This window comes from Petromyzon marinus, unplaced genomic scaffold (assembly GCF_048934315.1).
Source record: "Petromyzon marinus isolate PM22_M1 ecotype Great Lakes invasive population unplaced genomic scaffold, UKy_Petmar_22M1.pri1.0 PM_G_Scaffold_41, whole genome shotgun sequence".
Classification (NCBI taxonomy): domain Eukaryota; kingdom Metazoa; phylum Chordata; class Hyperoartia; order Petromyzontiformes; family Petromyzontidae; genus Petromyzon; species Petromyzon marinus.
The window spans coordinates 848,995-866,686 of NW_027422993.1; the positions used below are offsets into that span (position 1 = coordinate 848,995).

The window sequence follows — 17,692 nt, forward strand, 5'->3', positions numbered from 1 at the left end:
AGTGAATAAATTAGTCTAAATAAGCTACACATGACGAATTGTAGGCAATTATAGTTATAATCAAATACATTTTTAAACAATCACGTGGTCCCTGTAGTCGCCATTAGAGACAAAATCTGCTTGAAAACAGTTTATCAACATATATGAATACATTGATTCGAATAAGCAGAGTTAATTTCCTATTTATGGCATGCCGGTTATGTGTCAGTTTTCCATATCAACATCACCTTATAAAAGAATAACATTTAAAATACGCACAGACAAGTATTCATTCGGAATTATTGACAGGCATATTAACAAAAATTACTGCAGTGAAATATACTGCATCAGGTTACATCGTATTAACAAGAAGCTATTTTTAAAATACGCACCGCCTGCTTAACAGTGTATGTACAACGTACTATTGTAGTGTCATTCAAAAGGAGTAGGCCATTGCATGCTGGCGTCCTGGTCAAAATGTAGCAAATTCTAAACATTAGCTACAAATAATAGATCACGGAGTTTAGATCGCAACACAAGCAATCGACATCAGGTGGGACAACCACAGCAGCAAGAAGACAAAACTGCTGGAGTAGGCGCCTACTTCAGCATCTTCTTCTTGCTGTGGTTGTCCCACCTGATGACGATTGCTTGTGTTGTGATCTAAACGCCGTGGTCTGTTATGTTTCTACCCACGTGATGAGTTTACCGAAATAACTAGACAGTGTGGATTCCTGCAGTCACAAAAGCTTCGAATCAAGATTGCCTACAAACTACACAACCGAGATGACGCATCAATCATCGCCCCCTACTGACAGGCTCTTGTCCACATGCAAGCTGGTGCAGGGCCACCACCTTGTGTCACACAGGAGCAGCTGCTACTTTGGGATGCTCTTCGAGTGTCTCAGACGAGATACGACACAAAACTCCGAGTTGCCGAGGCGATTAAGCGAGCAAAGCGTAAAAGCAATTATCATGAGAACATCGTGAATGCTTGGGAGCTTATTGGCTCTCGCTCCTGGTGAGAGATTGACCCAACCCACAGGTCCACAAAGACTGGCCGCTCTTACTCTGCAGGTTGAACCTAAGAACTGAGTGTTCAACTTCACATTCTTGTCATTAAAGGCCTGTGACAAAGGTGCATCTATTGTAGCGACATCGTCTCTGGCTTACACATCTACCGGTTCTCCACTTCACTTTGTATTGTCTAGGAAGTCCACCCACACCCCCACTTCCACAAACTGCTGGGAGTTGTCTCGCTCTGCCTCACAGTCAGAATTCTCCTCCTGCTTCACGTTGCCTCCATCGATGTGAAGGTCCGATTTTGGAGTTGAATCTTCATCTTCACATTTCACCTTCACTTCTTCGCTATTCACCATCACTTCTTCACATTTCACCTTCACTTCTTCGCTCTTCACCATCACTTCTTCCCTCTTCACCATCACCTCTTCATATTTCACCCCGATACCTTTAAAAGTGTCCAAGCTGGGATTTTCTTCCGATTCTTGTTTCATGAGGGATGGGCTCATGGTGGCACTTTGACTTTCACAAGCTGATTTCAGACTCCACTCCTTGTGGATCTTCTGATGCTTTTGTGTTCTCTGGTGTACTTGAAGTTGTTGTTGCTGTGCAAATGCTATCCCGCACGGAGTGCACCTGAAGGGTTTCTCTCCCGTGTGTGTTCTCCGGTGTGTTACAAGAGGAGATGACTGTGCAAACGCCTTCCCACACACACTGCACTTGAAGGGTTTCTCTCCTGTGTGAGTTCTCTGGTATATTTTAAGAGCAGATGACTGTGCAAACGCCTTCCCACACACACTGCACTTGAAGGGTTTCTCTCCCGTGTGTGTTCTCTGGTATACTTGAAGATGTGATGAAAGTGCAAACGCCTTCACGCACACACTGCACTTGAAGGGTTTCTCTCCCGTGTGTGTTCTCTGGTGTTCTACAAGAGTAGATTAATGTGGAAACGCCTTCCCACACACACTGCACTTGAAGGGTTTCTCTCCCGTGTGTGTTCTCTGGTGTATTACAAGAGTAGATGAACGTGCAAACACCTTCCCACACACAGTGCACTTGAAGGGTTTCTCTCCCGTGTGTGTTCTATGGTGTATTTTAAGAGCAAATGACCGTGCAAATGCCTTGTTACACACACTGCACTTGAAGGGTTTCTCTCCTGTGTGTGTTCTCTGGTGCTGTGTCAAATTTCCAGTCCGATCCGTGCTGTATGCACGCTGGTCGCAATGTTGACTTGTCGTACCGAGCTGCGCTGAGTGCATTTGCTCCATCAGACCAATTCTGCAGAGGAAGCGTCAGAGGAAGCGTCAGCTGCAGACAGAAAAAAATAATATCCACATCATCTACACGTCAGTATCGAGGCACAGAGGAATGCATATATACAGTCACATGTGACTTACACGTCTATACTTATTCATATATTCATAAATTCATCACAGGGTTGTTATGGCACACAATGAGAGGGCAAATGTCATAAATATGCCTGGAAGTCCTCGTATCCTCAAAATGAATGTTCACCCAAAACTCTAAGCACACAATTTCGGCTGTCTGGCTACAAAAGGAATATTTATGAGAGCTAAATTCAGCTGACATAGCAAAGGGTGTTGAAAACAAAACTATTTGTGTTATGCAGAAATGCATAAATTAATGTTCAATCGCAACTTAGAGGTGTGAATCCAGGCTCAGATGTCCTTGAATGCTGGGGATGAACTGTTCCGACTTCAGCTGAATGTGTGTGCTGTGTTCACCTCCTGTTTCCATTCATATAAAGAGTTCCATAGGAAAACTAAAATAAACTATTGTTTTGATATAACCTCCGTGTTCAATAGAGTTGATAGACTTTACTGCAAATACAAACTTTGTCACTGTCACACACTGGCGGTGGCGTGTCTAGAATCATGCCTGGCCACCTTCATCTGCTTGGCATGAATGCTTCCTCACTACACAAAGTAATTAATTGAGGATCAACGAACATAGCCGAGGCTAACTGGAGTTTGCGTATCTCTCTCCGTGGTGAGATGTTAACTACCTCACCTGGTATACAGGAAGTTGTGGGTTCGATCCCGACCCTGACGCCTGCTGTATATTTGGAGTTTGCGCGTTTCTCCGTTTAGCGTCTTTGACCGATAGACATTGACACACGTATTCTTGTTTCTTTCGGTAAAGTTACGTAGATAGAAAATAACAATAACTGATAATACAATTACATTAAATAAAGACCATTTGTGTTGCGATCAAAACGACGTTTTTTTGCTTTATTTGGAATTATTCATTTATTTTATTGTTATTTTCATTTAATTTTCTATCTACGTGACTTTACCGAAAGAACCAAGAATATTAATTCCTGCAGTCACCAAAATTTTAAGTCAAAACATTCACACACACAGCCTCACCTTGTGTTGTTGTGGGCAGGTCGCTTCTGATAACAAGAGCGGTATAGCAGCTCAAGCGGGCTTGGCCTGGTGAAAGAAATAAAAACTGCGTGAATATTGACAATAAAACAAAGTTACAAAGTGGCGAGCCGGGTGAAGACAAATTAAACTTAAGCGAGATAATTAAAGTAAATGCAATCAGGCGAGGGCAAGAGGCAAGGCCCCATGTGGCTAGGCCCCGCGTTGTAAAGTTCCAACCTGGACATCGATTCCCATGCTCGCTGCTACTCAACTGACATCCCTACGAGAGAGAGAGAGGCTCTACCTTGGTAAACAACAACCACCACTACCACCACCACCATGAGAATTTCTCACCTCGGATTTCAGTGCAAGCGCGGATCGGCAGCCTCCTGTTACCTCGCGACGTCACGCGCGTAAATCAGGTAACATGACGTCACTTCCGGGTTAAGAGACACGCCCCTCCCATAAGGAGCGGCTCTGTAACAGAATAAATTATGTTAATGAGTCCGGGCCATATGTCCATGGGATGGGGCGTGGCTGCTGAACCCGTCGCAATGAACACTCGACGGTTTCAACGAATACATTATGTTAATGACCGCCAGTCACTGGGCGTACCTTTGGCCAAATAAGGATTGCCACTGGATTGATATCGGCAGTGACCCAAGCGGAGGTGACGTCACGCTCAAGAGCGCTGTGGACGAGGTTGGGGGTAGTGTGAATACCTTGGTGACATGACGTCACTAGCGAGGTACACCTCCCGCTAACACTTCATGGCGATGAGGTCATGCTGAGTGGTGACGTCACAGAGCGGGGATGGAGTTTAAGTTGATTTAGATTCATTTTCCATTGCCCCCTCCCTTGGGTGTGTGATCTCAGCAACCTGGACATTATTGTGTATACGTACACACTCACATTGTGTACACACACACACAGTGTATGTACACACACACACAGTGTGTGTACGTACACACTGTGTGTGTGTGTAGTGGAGGGCAAAGGCGGAGCATTGGCCAGTCATCTCAGTCAGTCGACCCATGGCATCTTCTCATCAATTTATTTTTAAAAATGTATTATTTTTATTTATTTGCATCTTTTTAATCTTTTATTGTTTATTTTTTGTATTCTCTTTACGTGGCTCTACCGAAAGAACCAGGAATATGGTAGCGCATTCTCTATTTGTTGCAGAGGTTCAAAGTTCAAATCCGACAGGCACACCTGGCTACCCCTGTAACATTCACCACAATATGCGCTGTTCTGCTTCACGGCGGATGTAAAACAGAGTATTGTGTCACTCACAACGCACAGGTCATTGCATGCTGGTGTCACAGTCAAAATTGTGGTTAATTCCAGACATTATCCAGAAACTCTACAACGGAAATGTTTGGCTACGTAAGGTTTGAAAGAAGTGTTAGTCAAACAGAATGTGTATTTGCGTGCGCGTGTTTAAACGTATCTTTGTACGAGCAGTAGGGCAGCGGTTAGCGCTACGCTGCGCTACGAACCCGGAGACCCGGGTTCGTTTCCCGCTCACGGCCAACACCGCCAGTGACGATTATCTGAACCGGTCCTGGGCCTTCCCTAGGTCGTCTCAGCCTAAAAATGAGTACTTCGTGTGATGTGAGCATCGCCACTCGGGATACAAAGGCGGCCGGGCGCGGTGCTGGCTACCCACCCCCCACGTGTGCCGTGCCATCCTTCATAGGTGCTCGCTAACAGCACTTGCCCCTAGAGTCTGCTAATGCTCTACCGGGGATCTTTGTTCTTGTCGTTGTGTACGAGTGGGGAGCGGTAATTTAGTGGCTATCGCACTGCACTCCGAAACTCGGTGACCCAAATTGGATTCCTGCTCATGACACACAACAGTGGCAGATATTTAAACCAGTCCTGGGTTTTCCCTACATCGATGTAGTCTTGAATGACTTCCTAGTGTGCTGTGTAAATATCAGGGGAGACAAAGGCGGCCCGGTGCGGTGTTGGCCACCCTCCCCCTCGAGTGCCGTGCGTGCCGGCGTTTATAGGAGCTCACCAACAGCACTTGCCCCAGCAGTCTGTTGAAGGCTGTACGGGGGCTCTTTGTGTGTGTGTGTGAGTACCTGGTACAGTGTAAACATTGCCACTAGGGAGAAAAGGCGGTCGGGCGTGGTGCTGGCCACCCACCACCTCGTGTACCGTTCTGGCCTTCATAGGTGCTCGCTAACAGCACTTGCTCCTACTGTCTGTTAAGGCTATATGGGGGATCTTTGTCTTTGTGTGAGTGCAAAAAGATCAGGCAACATGACTGGCAGAGAAAATTGCTTGAGAATGTTTTAAAAGCATGGGTTTAGGAAAGAGAACAAAGCATGTCTCTATTATGTGCATTACCATTGAAGGGTGCATTGGGTTCAAAACCATCCGCATAGCCTCAAATCTGCATTAATGCCAATTTGTCTCCGTATCTGGTAAGATCATAGTATTACAGGTCCTCTCACGCGCTAACCCAGACTGATGTGAGTGCACGATCTCTGTATTAGTTTTTTTATTGTCCTTAACTCAAATCAAACAATATGCAGTTCAGGTCAAATAAGACATTCCTTTTTAACGCTTTCCAACCAAGGTTGAGATGTTCATGCATTAGCTCTGTTCGTTCATATCTGCCCATCTGTCTGTTGCATGGCATTTCGATAACCCTCTTAAAGATGTATGGACTTATGCTGTACATAAAGATGTGGAGCTGAGTGGACTTGCCGATGACCGGTACCAGCGGTGTTAAGATAGGCCTCTGTGGAGGAGGCTCGTGAAGCACGCTGCTGGGCAGTTGGAGGCAGTCGCCCTCCAGTAACAACGGAGGGCGGATGAGCGACGCTCACGACGAGCGGAGCGTCTACCACACCAAGTCGGTGCAGTGGTGCCTGTCAGTCATCTTATTGAGCACATGGCAACTTGGGTCTGTCCTGTGAGCTGGCAGAGAGCCTTCGACATATCACGTGGCCTCAACACGTAAGACAAAACTATAATTCGTGTTGTAGAGAATGTACCTCCTCCTATACGTGTAACTTTCAAGTGGTATGCCTTGTAATTGATGAATGATCCGAGCGTGCTCCCTATTTCAAAGACAATGCGTTGCTCCAGATGCTTCGTGGAACACAAAAACACCGTTTGACCTGTATCACAAGAACAACGGGTCTCACCTGAGTTCTCTGTACAGGTTACTTTCAAACACACGCACACTTTGTCCTAACATCACTTATTCAATGTTTGACCCTTACAGATCAAATGTTACAAGTATGCACAAAATCAAATAAGTATTCATTCTAAATTATTGACAGGCATATTAACAAAATTTGATTACTGCAGTTAAATATACTGCATCACGTTACATCGTATTAACAAGAAGCTTTTAAAAAAAAGTTGCACAGTCTGCTTCAGTGTATGTAAACCATTATTGTGTCATTCAAAACGAGTAGGCCATTGCATGCTGGCATCTGAGTGAAAATGTAGCAAATTCTAAACATTACCTACAAACTACACAACTGAGATAACGCATCAATCATCGCCCCCTACTGACAGGCTCTTGTCCACATGCAAGCTGGTGCAGGGCCACCACCTTGTGCCACACAGGGGCAGCTGCTACTTGGGGTTGCTCTTCGAGTGTTTCAGACGAGACACTAAACTCCGAGTTGCTGAGGCGGTTAAGCAAGTACCGTGTAAATGCAATTATTATAACATAGTGAATGCTTGGGGGCTTATTGTCTCTCGCTCCTGGTTAAAGATCTACCCAACCCACAGGTCCACAAAGACTGGCCGCCCTTATTCTGCAGGTTGAACCTAGCAACTGAGTGTCCAACTTCACGTTCTTGTCATTAAAGGCCTGTGACAAAGGTGCATCCATTGTAGCGACATCATCTCAAGCTTACACATCTACCGGGTCTCCACTTGACTTTGTATTGTCTCGGAGGAAGTCCACCCACACCTCCACTTCCACAAACTGCTGGGAGTTGCCTCGCTCTGCCTCACAGTCAGAATTCTCCTCCTGCTTCACGTTGCCTCCATCGATGTGAAGGTCCCATTTTGGAGTTGAATATTCATCTTCACATTTCACCTTCACTTCTTCCCTCTTCACCATCACTTCTTCACATTTCACCTTCACTTCTTCACATTTCACCTTCACTTCTTCACATTTCACCATCACCTCTTCATATTTCACCTTCACTTCTTCACTCTTCACCGTCACTTCTTCCCTCTTCATCTTCACATCTTCCCTCTTCACCATCACTTCTTCATATTTCACCTCGATACCTTTAAAAGTGTCCAAGCTGGGATTTTCTTCCGGTTCGTGTTTCATGAGGGATGGGCTCATTGCGGCACATTGACTTTCACAAGCTGATTTCAGACTCCGCTCCTTGTGGATCTTCTGATGCTTCTGTGTTCTCTGGTGTACTTTAAGTTGTTGTTGCTGTGCAAACGCCTTCCCGCACGGAGTGCACCTGAAGGGTTTCTCTCCTGTGTGTGTTCTCTGGTGTACTTGAAGATTTGATGAATCTGCAAACGCCTTCCCACACACACTGCACTTGAAGGGTTTCTCTCCCGTGTGTGTTCTCTGGTGTACTTCAAGATTTGATGAACGTGCAAACGCCTTCCCGCACAGAGTGCACGTGAAAGGTTTCTCTCCCGTGTGTGTTCTCTGGTGTTTTTTAAGAGCAGATGACCGTGAAAATGCCTTCCCACAAACACTGCACTTGAAGGGTTTCTCTCCCGTGTGTGTTCTCTGGTGTTTTTTAAGAGCAGATGAATCAGAAAATGTCTTCCCACACACACTGCACAAGAAGGGTTTCTCTCCCGTGTGTGTTCTCTGGTGTTTTTTAAGAGCAGATGACCGTGAAAATGTCTTCCCACAAACACTGTACTTGAAGGGTTTCTCTCCCGTGTGTGTTCTCTGGTGTTTTACAAGATCAGATGACTGTGCAAATGCCTTCACGCACACACTGCACTTGAAGGGTTTCTCTCCTGTGTGTGTTCTCTGGTGTTTTTTAAGAGTAGATAAATCTGAAAATGCCTTCCCACACACACTGCACTTGAAGGGTTTCTCTCCCGTGTGTGTTCTCTGGTGTTTTACAAGATCAGATGACTGTGCAAATGCCTTCACGCACACACTGCACTTGAAGGGTTTCTCTCCCGTGTGTGTTCTCTGGTGTGTTACAAGATTACATGACTGTGTAAACGCCATCCCGCACATCGTGCACCTGAAGGGTTTCTCTCCTGTGTGTGTTCTCTGGTGGTTCTGAAAAACTGATGGCAATGCAAATGCCTTGTTACACACAGTACATTTGAAGGGTTTCTCTCCTGTATGAGTTCTCTGGTGCCGTGTCAAATTTCCAGTCCGGTCTGTGCTGTATGCACACTGGTCGCATTGTTGACTTGTTGTACCGAGCTGCGCTGACTGCCTTTGCTCCATCAGACCAAATCTGCAGAGGAAGCGTCAGCTGCAGACAGAAAAAAAGAATATCCACACCATCTACACGTCAGGCACAGAGGAATGCACACGTGACTTACACGTTTATACTTATTAATATATTCATGATGTAGTGAAAAAGTTTCCCAAATTCATCAGATTTGATGAACGTGCAAACGCCTTCCCGCACAGAGTGCACCTGAAGGGTTTCTCTCCACGGGCTGTTATGGGACACAGTGAGAGGGAAAATGTCATGAATATGCCTGGAAGCCTTCATATCTTCAAGATGAATGTTAACCCAAAACTCTAAGCACACAATTTCGGCTGTCTGACTACAAAATGAATATTTATAAAAGCTAAATTCAGCTGACATAGCAAATGGTGTTGAAAACAATGCTATTTGTGTTATGCAGAAATGCATAAATTAACGTTCAATCGCAACTTAGAGGTGTGAATCCAGGCTCAGATGTCCTTGAATGCTGGGGATGAACAGTTCCGACTTCAGCTGAATGTGTGTGCTGTGTTCACCTCCTGTTTCCATTCTTATAAAGAGTTCCAGAGGAAAACAAAAATAAACTATTGTTTTGATATAACCTCCGTGTTCAACAGAGTTAATAGACTTTACTGCAAACACAAACTTGACACTGTCACACACTGCCATGGGTAAACAGGTGGCGGTGTGACCAGAACCATGCCTGGCCACCTTCATCTGCTCAGCATTAATTCTTCCTCACTCCACCAAGTAATGAATCGAGGATCAATCAACATAGCCGAGGCTATCCGTGTCTCTGTCTCTCTCTCCCCGTGGTGAAGGTGTTCCCCTCCACACATTCAGAGTCAACAGCGGCACGCGCTTAGCGTCTTTGACCGATAGATACATTGACACACGTATTGTTGGTTCTTTCAGTAAAGTCACGTAGATAGAAAATAAAAATAACAGATTAAATTCAACAAGATAAAGACCACTTGTGTTGCGATCGAAACCTCGTGGGTTTTTTGCTTTATTTTCAATTTTTTTATTTTTCATTTAATTTATTATGTTATTTTAATTTTATTTTCTATCTACGTGACTTTACCGAAAGAACCAAGAATATTAATTCCTACAGTCACCAAAGTTTTAAGTCAAAACATTCACAAACGTTGACAAAGCCTCACCTTGTGTTGTTGTGGGCAGGTCGCTTCTGATAACAAGAGCGGTATAGCAGCTCAAGCGGGCTTGGCCTGCTAACAAAAGAAAATAAAAACTGCGTGAATATTTACAATAAAACAAAGTTACAAAGTGGCGAGCCGGGTGAAGACAAATTAAACTTAAGCGAGATAATTAAAGTAAACGCAATCAGGCGAGGGCAGGAGGCAAGGCCCCGCGTGGCTAGGCCCCGCGTTGTAAAGTTCCAACCTGGACATCGATTCCCATGCTCGCTGCTACTCAACTGACATCCCTACGAGAGAGAGAGGCTCTACCTTGGTAAACAACAACAACCACCACCACCATGAGAATTTCTCACCTCGGATTTCAGTGCAAGCGTGGATCGGCAGCCTCCTGTTACCTCGCGACGTCACGCGGGTAAGCAGGTAACATGACGTCACTTCGGGGGTAAGAGACATGTCCCTCCCATGAGCGGCTCCGTAACTGAATAAATTATGTTAATGTGAACTGGCCATATGTCGAGGGATGGGGCGTGGCTGCTGAACCCGTCGCAATACGGATACATTGTTAATGAACCGCCAGTTACTGGGCGTAGCTTTGCCCAAATAAGGATTGCCACTGGATTGATATCGGCAGTGACCCAAGCGGAGGTGCCGTCACGCTCAAGAGCGCGGTGGACGGGTTGGGGGAGTGTGAATACCTTGGTGACATGACGTCACTAGCGAGGTACACCTCCCGCTGGCACTTCATGCCTATGAAGTCATGCTGAGTGGTGACGTCACAGAGCGGGGATGCAATTTAAGTTGATTTAGATTCATTTTCCATTGCCCCCTCCCTTGGGTGCGTGAACTCAGCAACAACAACGTGGACGTACACACACACTCTGTGTGTGTGTACGTACACACACACTCTGTGTGTGTATGTACACACACAGTGTGTACGTGTACACACACACAGTGTGTATGTAAACACTGTATAAACACACACAGAGTGTACACACACACAGTGTAAACACACAGAGTGTACACACAGTGTAAACATACACAGAGTAAACACAGTGTAAACACACACAGTGTACACACACACGCATTGTGTACACACACACACAGTGTACACACACAGTGTACACACACACAGTGTACACACTGTGCACACACAGTGTACACACACAGTGTACACACACACAGAGTATACACACAGTGTACACAGACACAGTGTACACACACACAGTGTACACACACACAGTGTACACACACTGTGTACACACACACACACACAGTGTACACACACATACAGTGTACACACAGTGTACACACACAGTGTACACACACACAGTGTACACACACAGTATATACACACAGTGTACACACACACAGTGTACACACAATAATGTCCACGTTGTTGTTGTAGCTGAGCCCACGCACCCAAGGGAGGGAGCAATGAAAATGAATCTAAATCAACTTAAACTCCAATCCCGCTCTGTGACGTCACCACTCAGCATTACTTCATCGGCGTGAAACGCCAGGGGGAGGTGTACCTCGCTAGTGACGTCATGTCACCAAGGTATTACACCTCGCTCTTGAGCGTGACGTCACCTCCGCTTGTGTCACTGCCGATTGCGTTCCAGTGCCAATCCTTATTTGGGCAAAGCTACGCCCAGTGACGGCAACTCATTAACATAATTTATTCGTTAAAGCCGACGAGTTCATTGCCCACGACACATGGGACAAGGTACATTAACATAATTTATTCACTATTTTAGTTACGGAGCCGCTCATTGTGGGAGGAGCGTGTATCGTTCCCCGGATGTGACGTGTTGTCACCTGCTGCCGCGTGACGTCACGAGGTAACACTGCAGTGAAATCCGAGGTGAGAACTTCTCATTGCGATTGTGGTTGTTGTGGTGGTGGTGGTGGTTGTTGTTGTTTACCAAGGTAGAGCCTCGCTCTCTCTCGTAGGGATGTCAGTTGAGTAGCAGCGAGCATGGGAATCGATGTCCAGGTTGGAACTTTACAACGCGGGGCCTAGCCACGCGGGGCCTTGCCTCCTGCCCTCGCCTGATTGCGTTCACTTTAATTATCTCGCTTAAGTTTAATTTGTCTTCACCCGGCTCGCCACTTTGTAACTTTGATTTATTGTAAATATTCACGCAGTTTTTATTTTCGTTCTTTTGTTAGCAGGCCAAGCCCGCTTGAGCTGCTATACCGCTCTTGTTATCAGAAGCGACCTGCCCACAACAACACAAGGTGAGGCTTTGTCAACGTGTGAATGTTTTGACTTTAAACTTTGGTGACTGCAGGAATTAATATTCTTGGTTCTTTCGGTAAAGTCACGTAGATAGAAAACAAAATAACAGATAATAATTTTTCTTTTTTACAATGAAGCAAAAAACCCCACAACGTTTCTATGGCAACATTAATGTTGAAGATGCGAGGGCTTACAGGAATATTTATGACATTTGCCCTCTCATTGCGTGCCATGACTGCTGTTTGCACAGTCACACATAGTCACTGTAAGATGATTTTCTTGGTCGTGTTTTTGTATTTTTGCTTGTTGTGGTTGCACCCGATTCAAGAGCCGAATGGCTCACGGGACTATAACCAAAATAAATAAAACTGAAAATAAAAAAAACTGAAACCGCGTGATGAATTTGGGAAAGTTTTTCACTGCATCTCCAAATATATATGAAAGGCAAAGTTGTGATTGTGTGTGTTGTCTGTTCAAAATGTTTAGCGTACTTCCCGACATGCAACAAACTGGAAATTTGCCATGTGGGTACTTTCCAGACTGTACACCGTGCAAACATTATACAAATACACTTTTGTGTTTTTGTTGGGGGGGGGAGCTCAATAATGTATAGATTTTTTGCACGGCAAGTGACCTGTCACGTCAAATCTGTCACGTGACCCTCGCATGTGGAAGCGTCACGCATTGTAGTGTAGCGGTTAGCGTTGTCTGTGTGTGTGTCTGTGTGTGTCTGTGTGTGTGTGTCTGTGTGTGTGCGTCTCTGTGTGTGGAAGCGTCACGCATTGTAGTGTAGCGGTTAGTGTTGTCTGTGTGTGTGTCTGTGTCTCTGTGTGTGTGTATCTGTGTGTGTGTCTGTCTGTGTGTGTGTCTGTCTGTGTGTGTCTGTGTGTGTGTCTGTGTATCGGTTAGCGCTACACCGCGCTACGAACCCGGCGACCTGAGTTCGATTCCCGCTCACGGCCACCACCGGTGACGATTATTTGAACCGCTTCTGGGCCTCCCCTAGGTCGACTCAGCCTCAAACGAGTAACTGTTGCGGTGTGAACATCGCCACTGGGGAGACAAAGGCGGCCGGACGTGATGGATCCAAGTCCCGGGCAAAGCCGGTTAGTACAGCTAGTCATGAATATATGAATGAATATAGACGTGTAAGTCACGTGTGACTGTATATATTCATTCCTCCATGGCTCGATACTGACGTGTAGATGGTGTGGATATTCTTATTTTCTGTCTGCAGCTGACGCTGGTCTGATGGAGCAAATGCACTCAGCACAGCTCGGTACGACAAGTCAACAATGTGACCAGCGTGCATACAGCACGGATCGGACTGTAAATTTGACACAGCACCAGAGAACTCGCACAGGAGAGAAACCCTTCAAGTGCACTGTGTGTGACAAGGCATTTGCATGGCCATCAGTTCTTGAGACCCACCAGAGAACACACACAGGAGAGAAACCCTTCAAGTGCACTGTGTGTGGGAAGGCATTTTCACAGTCATCTGCTCTTAAAGTACATCAGAGAACACACACGGGAGAGAAACCCTTCAAATGCACTGTGTGTGGGAAGACATTTTCAGATTCATCTACTCTTAAAACACACCAGAGAACACACACAGGAGAGAAACCCTTCAAGTGCAGTGTGTGTGGAAAGGCATTTTCAGATTCATCTCATCTTCAAAGACACCAGAGAACACACACAGGAGAGAAACCCTTCAAATGCACTGTGTGTGGGAAGACATTTTCAGATTCATTTGCTCTTAAAACTCACCAGAGAACACACACGGGAGAGAAACCCTTCAAGTGCAGTGTGTGTGGGAAGGCATTTTCAGATTCATCTACTCTTAAAAAACACCAGAGAACACACACAGGAGAGAAACCCTTCAAGTGCAGTGTGTGTGGAAAGGCATTTTTAGATTCATCTCATCTTCAAAGACACCAGGGAACACGCACGGGAGAGAAACCCTTCAAGTGCAGTGTTTGTTCGAAGACATGTTCAGAGTCATTTGCTCTTAAAACACACCAGAGAACACACACAGGAGAGAAACCCTTCAAGTGCACTGTGTGTGGAAAGGCATTTTCAGATTCATCTACTCTTAAAAAAACACCAGAGAACACACACGGGAGAGAAACCCTTCAAGTGCACTGTGTGTGGGAAGGCATTTTCAGATTCATCTACTCTTAAAAAACACCAGAGAACACACACAGGAGAGAAACCCTTCAGGTGCAGTGTGTGTGGGAAGGCATTTTCACAGTCATCTGCTCTTAAAACACACCAGAGAACACACACGGGAGAGAAACCCTTCACGTGCAGTGTGTGTAGGAAGACATTTTCAGATCCATCTGCTCTTAAAACACACCAGAGTACACACACGGGAGAGAAACCCTTCAAGTGCAGTGTGTGCGGGAAGGCATTTGCACATTCATCAAATCTTCAAGTACACCAGAGAACACAGAAGCATCAGAAGATCCACAAGGAGTGCAGTCTGAAATCAGCTTGTGAAAGTCAAAGTGCCGCAATTAGCCCACCCCTCATGAAACACGAACCAGAAGAAACTCCCTGCTTGGACACTTTTAAAGGTATCGAGGTGAAATGTGAAGAGGTGATGGTGAAATGTGAAGAGGTGATGGTGAAATGTGAAGAGGTGATGGTGAAGAGGGAAGAGGTGATGGTGAAGAGGGAAGAAGTGATGGTGAAGAGCGAAGAAGTGAAGGTAAAATGTGAAGATGAAGATTCAACTCCAAAATGGGACCTTCACATTGATGGAGGCAACGTGAAGCAGGAGGAGAATTCTGACTGAGGCAGAGCGAGGCAACTCCCAGCAGTTTGTGGAAGTGGAGGTGTGGGTGGACTTCCGAGACAATACAAAGTCAAGTGGTGACCCGGTAGATGTGTAAGCCAGAGACGATGTCGCTACAATAGATGCACCTTTGTCACAGGCCTTTAATGACAAGAATATGAAGTTGAACACTGATTTCCTAGGTTCAACCTGCAGAGTAAGAGCGGCCAGTCTTTGTGGACCTGTGGGTTGGGTCAATCTCTCACCAGGAGCGAGAGACAATAAGCTCCCAAGCATTCACTATGTTATAATTGCATTTACACGGTGCTTGCTTGATCGCCTCGGCAACTCGGAGTTTTGTGTCGTACCTCGTCTGAAACGCTCGAAGAGCATCCCCAAGTAGCAGCTGCCCCTGTGTGGCACAGGGTGGTGGCCCTGCACCGGCCTGCATGTGGACAAGAGCCTGTCAGTAGGGGGCGATGATTGATGCGTCATCTCAGTTGTGTAGTTTGTAGGCAATCTTGATTCGAAGCTTTCGTGACTGCAGGACTCCACACTCTTTAGTTATTTCGGTAAAGTCACCACGTGGGTAGAAACATAACAGATCACGGCGTTTAGATCACAACACAAGCAATCGTCATCAGGTGGGACAACCACAGCAAGAGAAACTGCTGAAGTAGTAGGCGCCTACTACTCCAGCAGTTTCTTCTTCTTGCTGCTGTGCTTGTCCCACCTGATGACGATTGCTTGTGTTGTTATCGAAACGCCGTGATCTATTATTTGTAGCGCAATGTTTAGAATTTGATACATTTTGACCCAGACGCCAGCATGCAACGGCCTACTCGTTTTGAATGACGCAACAATAGTACGTTGTACATACACTGTTAAGCAGACGGTGCGTGTTTGTAAAATAACTTCTTAATACGATGTAACGTGATGCAGTCAATTTCGCTGCAGTAATTCAATGTTGTTAATATGCCCGTCAATGATTTAGAATGAATACTTGTCTGATTGTGCGCGTGCATGTAACATTTTGTCTGAGGGTCAAACATTGAATAAGTGATGTTAGGACAAAGTGTGTGTGTGTGTGTTTTGGAAGTAACCTGTACAGAGAAGTCAGGTGAGACCCGTTGTTCTTGTGATACAAGTCAAAGGGTACTTTTGTGTTTCACGAAGCGTCTGCCTCTGGAGCAACTCATAGTCTTTGAAATAGGGAGCACGCTCGGATCATTCATCAGTTACAAGGCATACCACTTGAAAGTTACACGTATAGGAGGAGGTACATTCTCTACAACACGAATTGTAGTTTTGTCTTAAGTGTTGACGTCGATTTTGTCTAACTGGGACTAGAAATGCTCCTTGCTGATTCACGTCTGGATGTTCGTGACCATCGGTTGAAGCAAACCCCACTGCTGTTGTTGAGACGCTGTGCACCATTTTATGGTCCAACACATTGACGGCCTTCAGGCCAGGAAAGTCACAACATTTGCACACGAAGGACGCATTCACGCAAGTACCCCATGCTCCATTTTGAAGTTTTAAAATGAAACATCTTTGAATTGTGTTGTATTTTGAATTAGATGATTTTATTTCTTCATTAAAAGCTTGTTTCAATTTACATCTGGAAGACTTCATTGAAAAGGACATTTCGTGTGAATTTTCTCTCAACGTTAAGTAGACGGCCTTGCCGGGGGTTCGGTTCGATGCGGACTTTCACCTGTTTGGGATTGCGGGATCGAGATAAGGCAACACGGAGCTGGCCGTGCGAGAAGACCGCCGTCTACAGATCGATTCCAACGTAATCGAACGTCTGTCCCTGCGCCTCCGTCGTCCATGCAGGGGGTGCGTCGGGTTTGCAGCGCCCCCTGCATGAAAACAACAGAAAGTGCAGCGCTCATCACAGATAGAAAAAGTTGTGCGCTTATATTTAAAATGTTATTCTTTTATAAGGTGATGTTGAAATCGAAAAGTGTTTAGCCAGTTGATGATTTCAATCAGATTGATTAATTTATTATGCACCACATATCTGAGCTTTTGTGGTCCTGTTGAGCTAAAGTTGGAAAAAGTCCGTGACTATAACTTTGCTCAGTATTGTAAACGTGTTTCTATTATTTAGTTATTGTTTAATACAAACTTCTTCAGATAGTGGGTTTCAAGATGTACTTGAATGGCACGTTCGTTGTTCCGGTGTTTAATGGCTTGGACGTCGTGGCAAATGGCTTCCATCGATGTGGAAGTCAATGGTGGATGATAATTTGACATTTCGGTGTTCATTTGGAGTAGATTGTTTAACTGTTGCATACCGGGTGGTGAAATGCTTTGCCGAGTACCTGAACTGTTTGACCAAGTGAATTCATGAAGAGTTCGATGCGAGTTTGAGCGTTAATATTCTTGCGGAACAACAAAGGTCGGATATTTTAAAGATTCCTGATCGTACGTTTATTGCGACAATGTTCAAGGGGAACACGTGTGGAGGAGAGTTCCGGGTGAAGTCTTCCCTTACCTGGCAACCATGGTGGCTGTCCGCTGATCACTCTCGCTCCGTCACAGCTACGAGCTGTAGGAACGGGACTCTCCACCCTGGCGCTGTTTTAATTCACAGCACCAAGAGTGGAGAGCCTCATCCCTGTAGTGCCCGCCTGTCGTGCCGCAGCATTTACCGCGTAACGAGGCAACGTTTTCACGAGCAGTGCGTTCCACTACAC

The 17,692-nt window shown here is 45.5% G+C and overlaps 1 protein-coding gene and 1 pseudogene across 1 annotated transcript; one reads left to right on the top strand and one right to left on the bottom strand.

Annotated features, from left to right (window-relative positions):
- Positions 1-1,097: 1,097 nt before the first annotated feature.
- Positions 1,098-10,422, bottom strand: LOC142917083 (uncharacterized; annotated as a pseudogene).
- A 2,799-nt stretch (positions 10,423-13,221) lies between these two features.
- LOC142917077 (uncharacterized) lies at positions 13,222-16,605 on the top strand. The gene is made up of 2 exons (XM_076061777.1): positions 13,222-13,317; positions 13,449-16,605. Exon 2 carries the CDS (start codon positions 13,463-13,465, stop codon positions 14,390-14,392), a length of 930 nt encoding a protein of 309 aa, XP_075917892.1. The 5' UTR covers positions 13,222-13,317; positions 13,449-13,462; the 3' UTR covers positions 14,393-16,605.
- The last annotated feature ends 1,087 nt before the right edge of the window (positions 16,606-17,692 follow it).

What these genes read in the sequence shown, in the direction of transcription:
- LOC142917077 (XM_076061777.1), top strand. Translation starts at nt 13,463, where the DNA reads ATGGAGCAAATGCACTCAGCACAGCTCGGTACGACAAGTCAACAATGT.